The 7,789-nt window shown below is 51.7% G+C and overlaps 1 protein-coding gene across 13 annotated transcripts in view; it reads right to left on the reverse strand.

Moving 5' to 3' along the window:
• SGSM2 (small G protein signaling modulator 2) overlaps positions 1-7,750 on the reverse strand; it is a 43,594-nt gene extending 35,844 nt beyond the window's left edge. For 5 of the 13 annotated variants that reach the window (XR_005212562.1, XR_005212561.1, XR_005212563.1 and 2 more), the window contains exons 1-2: positions 6,429-6,627; positions 2,873-2,948 (exon numbers count right to left, since the gene is read on the reverse strand). Coding sequence is in view for 9 of the 13 variants with exons in the window: in XM_037808106.1 (XP_037664034.1) it covers positions 2,873-2,948; positions 6,429-6,485 (133 nt within the window). In the remaining 4 variants the exon portion in view is untranslated. Of the gene's footprint in view, positions 1-2,872; positions 2,949-6,428; positions 6,628-7,063; positions 7,179-7,214 lie in introns of those variants that run through there. The other 8 variants (XM_037808113.1, XM_037808112.1, XM_037808105.1 and 5 more) reach the window with 5 other exon arrangements.
• Between the last annotated feature and the right edge of the window lie 39 nt (positions 7,751-7,789).

A 7,789-nucleotide genomic window follows, 5' to 3' on the forward strand; every position in this document is an offset into this window, starting at 1 on the left:
GCCCATCTCATCCAGGCCATGCCCTCCTCTGCCAAGGACAGGGCTTCCAGGGCAGAGCCCAGGCACCCGGGACCCCGGCAATTCCCCAGGCCCTGGGAATGGGGTCACTCAGGGTAAATCCAGCGCCACAGCCTGGACTCTGTTCCCTTTCTCTCAGCACATTCTCCCTACACCCACTTCCTCCAGGACAAAGAGGGATTCTGGATGTGGCTGGGGCAACAGTAAGCCGTGGTTTAAGACTAGATCTACTTCAGGCTAAAAATGCATTTCTGAGCATTCTGCAAGGTGGTGAGGGAAACCAGCAGGTCAGAATCTTCAAGCCAGGGGTGGGGTGTGTTTTTGATCAACACCTACTATTTCCTCCCACCCGGCCCTCAAGAACCCCTGATTAGGATTCCAGCGGAATGCCTGTGAATGGCTTGGAAGTAGGAAAAAAAAGGTTGATAACCACTGCTTTAAAGCAACCTTATTTTAAGGCCAAATTGAGATTTCCCACACCGCTGCTTACTGCCTTCACAAAGCCTAAGGATTTCTTTTTCCATAGGTCTCAGCTGCCCCAGCTGGAGTGAACTTTATACCATGGGCCACCCATCCTGCTTTTCAGGAACCCAGGCACAGGTGACAGACTGGCAATGGCTTCCAGATACCCTTTGTTTGGCCCACACGTTTTTTTTTTTAAAGGGAATTAGTTGTCAGCATTTGAAAATCTGGAAATTTCCTATAAAACTCCAGACTTCTGGCTTCTCAAAATAAAACAGAGGCCACGGCAAGCCTGACCCTGCATTCCTGAGTTGCTGACAGGGCAGGCACTGCAGATCACCTGGTCCCCACCACTGCCTCGTCTCCCGCTGGTTTCCCTGGTGGGCTTTCCTGTCTGACCCTGAAGACATTTACGCACTCATGGACCTACGCATCTCCTGAGAACCCCCAGAAACAGAGGATACAGCCCCCTAGTAAACAAAGCTCCTTTTGCTCCTGGGCTGAGTTTAGAACCCTGGAGACTTGAGGGCCCTTGTTCTGTTTTAGCAACTAAAACTGGCTGAAGGCTGAAAGATCACTCCTTCTGGGAGCTCCTGGATTGATCAGAGGAGAGCTGACAGCTGTTTCTCACCCTCACTGGCCTGAATCTGGGTCACCTGCAGCTTTTCTCCCTGCCTCTCTTCCCCCAGCCCCTTTTCCCTCCTTCCCCCATGGCCACCCACATGCCCCGCCTATGCACAAGCGGTTTGCACTATTTTACTCCATTTTCAGGGTGACTCTGAATGAAGCCTAGCACCAAGCCAGGCACAATTAGGCCATCAGCAGAGTGACAGTGACAGACACTGGCTGAAGTCAGGGGAACACAGCACTGGTGGAAAGGAGTAGAGTTCTAACACTCCGCAAAGTTGCTTATAAGACTGGCATCCTCTCCCTGCCCACCTCTCCATCCCCCCAGCACAGGCTCTGCCCTAGAAAAGGTATGGTGAAGGTGTCGTCTGACTCCTCCTGGTAAGCCTGGGAATCACCACATAATCTCAAAGAACTGGGGGAACTCAAATCCAAAACAACAACAACAAAAATCCACCTAGCTTCAGCCTCAATATCTAAAGGAGAGGGAAAAACAGGCATTTTCTGATCTAGAAACATTCACATGAATTATCTCAAGCCCCACAAAAATTCTTTGGGATGTACTCATCTCCGTGTTTTCAGAGGAGCAAGCTGGGGGGTGACAGAAGTTAAGAAACTGGTCCAAGATGACAGTAAGCAGGGCTCTCAGGCTCTGTCACCCGCTGCCTCTACCCTGATTGTCCTCCACCATCTTGCTGCCTTATTTTTCTTCATAGCTCTTATCACTACCTGTTACTACATTATGTATTTTTTTACATAATTGTTTCATGTCTGCTTTGTCCAAGAGTGTAAGCCCCCGGGGCAGAGATTGTCCATCTTGTCACCACTATATCCCTGCCGTGTCCCTGTGCTGAGAATGGTATCAGGCACATGGTGGGCCCTCAGTGAGTATTTGCTGATGGACTACTAGAAAGAGCAGCGCTGTCAACCTTACCACACTGCCATCCTAATGTGTCCCGTCCCTTATCTGTCCTTCTCCTCAGAAATGTACAACCTTCCCCTTCTTCAACCCCAAACACCAAGCTCAGAAACCATGGAAAACAACATAGAGATGGCAGATAGCTCTTGAATCCTCAGAAAGGGAGTGAAGAGGAAGGTCAAATTCCTGGAAACCTAAGAAAATTCTGTTGTGTGCAGAGACAGGCTTGCTCCCACAAGGGCAAAAGTCTTCATGTTGAGAAGGAAGCGGTGGTTTATTAAGGACTTTCTCCCTTCTGAGGCTGGAAGGCTTTGGCTACTTCTCCTATCCTACACTCCTGTTCAAGTGCTTGGTGAGCTGGGATAATAGAGTAACAGGTGTGATGAATAAGAAAGTAGTAGTAGTGTAGAAAGCATTTTAAAGGCACAAAACCTGCAAAGCTAAAGATAAATCAGAGCAGTGGTTTCCCAACCGATTTACCTAGGGTAGTGTTTCTCAAAGTGTGCATCACCTGGGAACTTGTCAGAAATCCAAATTTTGAGGCCTGATTCTGCATTTATTAGAATAAAAAACTCGAGGGTTGGGGCCCAGGAATCTTTATTTTAACAGGTGATTCTGATGCCTGTTAAAATTTGAGAATTACTGTCCTAGGGAACTAAAAATATACAGATTCTGGGCCCTGGACATCCTGATTCCGTAGGGCCAGAGGGAGTCCAAGGAGAATGCAAAAATTCCCAAGTTGATTCTGACTAGTAACCTGAGGACTCATTTTTCCCTGGGCCCAAGGCAGTATTCTCAGTTCTAAACCCAGTCCCACCTTTCACCATGCCCCAGTCACTCACTCACCACACAGAGCGATAATGTGGCTGCTGTCTTCATGTACAAACTTCCTGGTGACAGCCTCCTCCATGATTTGCTTCACCTGTGGATAAATGATTAGCATCCTTACTTTTTTTCCCCCCCAATTAAAGGCCTCTGTGCAAGTAAACAGCTTGGCTCTGCCCTCCTGGTCTGGGTTCAGACACATGTGGAATAAATGATAAAGACAGGCGAGGTAGGGAAGCAAAGTTAATCTTCAGGATAGAGTGTGCCAAGCCTTTAGGAGAGGCAACCAGGAAAAGATACCATAAAATCACCAATCGATTGGTACAGACATTTCAGCTCAGGCAGACATGGGTGCCGGGGAGACGAGGGAGAGGATGCTGTTTGCACATCTGTACTCAGCTGGAGACGGGCTTCTGGGCATACACACTGTACTTTAGGAACAAACTGTCTCGGTACAGGCTGTAGATAAACAACCTTCCCCTCCTTTTCTCCCCCTTCCCTGAGGTTAGGGGTTAGGTCTGTCCAGGCCTCAGCAACACTCTCCAGATGCTCACAAGCCTAGGTTTCTTTTTATCCAGGTCCTAAAACCCAGATGTTGCTACCTGGATGGAAAAGCTTCCAGGTGAGGTGGGCAGTCACATCTTCCTTCCTTTAAGCAAGCACTCTTTTTAAAAAAGCTTTTTCATTAAAGATAGTAAACATACAGAAAAAGGCATATATCATAATTACACAGCCTGATGGAGTTTCACAAACTAAACACACCCATGAAACCAGCATCCAGCTCAAGAAACAGAGTACGACCAGCACCCCAAATCTCTCCCTATCCCATTACATTCCCTTCCAGCCACCAGCCCCCTCAAGGGCATCTATGATCCTGACTCCTAACACCAGATTTCGTACTTTTTATAAATGCAAGCACACAGTGTGTAGTGTTTTGTGACTGGTTCTTTTTGCTCCCGTGTGCTTGTGAGATTTGGTCATGTTATTGTGTGTAGTTGTAGACTGTTCATCCTCATTGCCATGGAGTATTCCAGTGTGTGAACACACCACAGTGAATGGGCGTTTGGTAAGTTCCCAGTTTGGGGCTGTTACGAACAAGGCTGCCACGAACATCCTGGACAAGTCTTTTGGTGGTATGTATGCATTTCTTTGGATTTGTATTTCTAGGCCAGCAATTGTTGGGTCATGGGGTAGGCATAAAGTCAACTTTACTAGATACTGCCAAATTGCTCTTCCAAGCTGTTGTACCAATTTACACGCCCACCCGAAGGTCTAGTTGCTCCCAACACTTAAGTTGAGCACTTCTGACGTCCTGGGGGAACCGGAAGTAGAGATGCCAGGAGACAGATATTAATACTGGAGTTTACAGGGATGGACTACCGCAATCCCAGTGTGAAATCTGACAGATAAAGTAAGCTCTGGACAGAGCTTGTCTTTGCCATTCGTCTGGCAAGGAATCCGGTGTCTTGATGCTGCCCTGGCTCCCAAGGCCCCTTCGCCCGGGCTGTTTGGTTTGGAAGGTGGTCGAGTCTCTAAAGCGTGGGGAGAAAGGAAGGATATGGAATCTCCTCCCTGCTAAAGACTGCTCATGGTTAGCGGATAAGAGGGGCTCAGATTGTTTGATGCACACTAATCTGTTAAAAGCTTTCTAGATTACTTCCCAAGGCGTGCTTACTTTAAACAGAGTACAAAGTCACAACTCAAAGGTCTGAGGCAGGCTGGTGGAGCAGATTATTCACTCAGGAGGACCTTTAGATGCCCCTAAAATTATACCAGAGGTCCTTTGTGAAAGGCCAGCCCTTCCTCTAATTACCCCCACTGTCCCCACATGTAAGAGAGGAAAGGGTATGTTTCTCTGGAAATCAGATTCCTTTAAGTGCTGAAGGGGAGAGGGAAATGCACCAAGTTCAGAGCAGGTCAACCTTTGTCAGGCTAGATATATAGCTGTGGCGAATTCTCAACACTTCTCATATTTGTTTAGGAATCATTCTTGGAGTACTATAGACAGAAAGGACTTCTAGGGACTGAAAAAATAACTGTCTCCTCAAAAATCTTTCCTGTCATCCCTGATGAACCCCAAATTCGGATCACACCAACAATCCTTGCTCGAGGAACACCACTTTTTAGCTCTTGTTTATACCATTTGTATAAGTCTCTGACACTAGACTGCTTCCTTCCTGAGGCTAAGCATAGAGATTTCTCTTTCCCTGAGTTGGAGCTTGAATGCTGATTCGATATACCCTTGGCCTAAGAAACCCTTCTTCAGCCACTTCACAACAAAGGCATGATGGGGCTTTTCACACACAGCTGGAGACATGACAGTATCAATCACTTCTTTGCCAAGGAGAGGGAAGGGAATAAATGTTAGGGGCCAGGGGCCAGGCCATGGCTCATGCAGGAAAGCCACCTGGAGACTTCCAGGACTTTGTGAGAATCCCCCACACCTTCCCCACTCCTGAAACTCTAGGAAGGGGTAAAGGTACAAATATAGTAAACTTTGAGTTATTTAATAGATAAAATTATCCCTATTTTAGAGATGAAGAAATTGAAACTCAGAGAGGTTAAGTAACTTACTCAAGGTCACACAGAGCTAGGTCTAGCCTATTCCAAAGTTTATGCTTTCCCACCATGCCTTGCAGTCTCTAAGATCGGCATATCTATTTATCAAGCTGTCTCTATGTCCCCACTATGTGCCAGGCACCAGATACTGCATAGAGGACAAAACAGACAGCCAGCCCTGCCCTCATGGAGTTTACACATCTGGTAGATGATGGCCAAAGAGGCAAGTGGGGGAAGGAGCTCAAGGCTCCAGAGGCCTAACTCATTCTAATCTACTCTGCGGGTTTGAGCTCTCCAGCTCTCATACCCGGGTGAGTCATTCACATGGAGGCCCCCCCCACCCCTCTCACCCCCCCTTACACACACTGAAATGAGCTTCTGGGCAGTGAAAAGGTAAATGGGGTTAGTAGAGGGAAGGACTCTCTCTAACGTGGGGTGCCTGCCTTAGAAAGGGAAAACATTCGAGTCTTAAAATCCATTCTCAAAAAAAAACACTGGTCCTTGGGTAGGAGGTGGGCGTGGAGGGAAAAGCAGCGAGACATGCAGCGAACCCTCTGGCAGCCACGACTCAAGTCCCAGAGGGATGCTGGAGGGGGGGTGTCGGGAAAGGGGGAGCTAAGACCCCCAAATCACCGCTTAACGTCTCAGGAAGCCGGCGCGGGACCCCGCCCCCTCCCAGGTGGTGCGGGCAATGAAAGGGCAGCTCGGGTTCTCCAGAAATCGCCGCCACCCCTCCCCCGACCTCGGTTTCCCAGAGCTGCTGCCGTCACAGGGCGGGGAGCTGCGGGGCCGCGGAGCAAACAAGCCCCGGAGAGCCGGCCTAGCCCCTGGGGCCGAGGAGCCCTGCCCTCCAAGCCGGGAGCCGGGCGGGAGCCGCAGCCCGTCCAGGACCCCGCCCCCGCGTGACCTAGGTCACGGTCAGCGAGCGCGGGCGCCCAGGGGTGGGCGCGGACCTATCCGCCCTTTGGGCCGCACGAGCAGGGCTTGAGCTCCTCCGGGGTCTTCGCCCCGACTTTACCTCCTTTTTCACGTTCCACAGCAGTCTCTCTTTGACTGCGTCCTCCACGCTGCCCATGGTGCGGCGGATGGCGGGGAGGCGGCGCCGAGCGACCCTCAAGTCCCCAGCGCGCCCTCGCCGCCTCCGCGCCTCTCAACTCAGCGCCCCACGCGCCAGGCGGAGCCCCGGCCCGCCGCGCTCCCCTCCCGCCGCCGCCGCCGCCGCCGCAGCCACTGCCCTGTGCTCGGCTCCGCAGCCATCTTCCGAACCCCGCACAGACGTCAGGCGGCTGGCCCAGCCCCTTCCCACAGCCCGGGAACGGGGGGGCGATCAGAGACGGGGGGGTCGGGGCGGGGGGAGGCCGCGCGCGTCTGGGGGTGACGGGCCCGGGAGCGCGCCACACGGGCCGCTGTCATGGCAACGCTCCCGCTCCCGCCCCGAGGGCGCGAACTCTCATTGTGAGCGTCTGCAGCCAGCCCCGCACATAGCCCGTCCGGGCGTCTTGGCACGTCCTGCACCCGGCGGCCCCTCGGCTGAGGGCAAAATCGCTCGCGTCAGGGCTGATTCAACCTAGCTAGACGTTCCCCGACTTCTACCCGCTCCTTCTCCCGACAGGAAGGGAAAGGCCGGGGTCAGGGATTTGGGTCCCCGCAGACCTTGCTTTGCGGCTCGCGTCTGGCTACGGGAAGCCAGTTAGTCCCCTGGCCGAAAGGCCAGCAGCTCCACTGTTCCTCTGAATCCCCCAGACAGGACGATCGCCCTCAGTTACCAAACTTGTGGGAAAAGGAATGGGATCGCGGCCATCACCTGTGAGAAGAAGCTTAGCTGGCCCCGAGGGGAAGAGTGGTGGCACCAGTCCTTCCCGCCTCTCTCGGGGTCGCCACATCCTGTCAGGTCCTTCCTGTAGGTATACGGGAGGTGGGAGATTGGGGAGCGGGCCGTAGTAAATCGGAACCAGCAGTAACTTGTTCGAAGCTGGTGAACGTGAGAGAAGCGCCTTCCGCACGATTCGGCTTGGAAACTTAAGAAGACTTACAAAGAAATTGAGGAAGAGAAAGGGTTGTTCCAAGTGATAAGTAACACTGGCTGCTTCAAACTGAAGTGCCGGGTGCACAAATCTAGGTGCCAGGAGGGGCTTTCGCCTCTTCCGCACGAATAGTTCCCCCAATCAACATCCTACGAGATGCACACATAACGCAAAAAATAAAAATACTGAGGAGCAAACCATCCCTCCTGGACCGTGAGTCCGAACCTCGAGTGTACATTCCGCGTTTTAAAGCCCCCAACCGCAAACCGCCGCGTGGGAAAAGTTTATGCTGAGGTGTCGCCGAGATTCGCCGCGGACGCGGGTAGAAAAGACCCTAGTGAGCGAGCGCCGGGAG

This window comes from Choloepus didactylus, chromosome 18 (genome assembly GCF_015220235.1).
Source record: "Choloepus didactylus isolate mChoDid1 chromosome 18, mChoDid1.pri, whole genome shotgun sequence".
Classification (NCBI taxonomy): domain Eukaryota; kingdom Metazoa; phylum Chordata; class Mammalia; order Pilosa; family Megalonychidae; genus Choloepus; species Choloepus didactylus.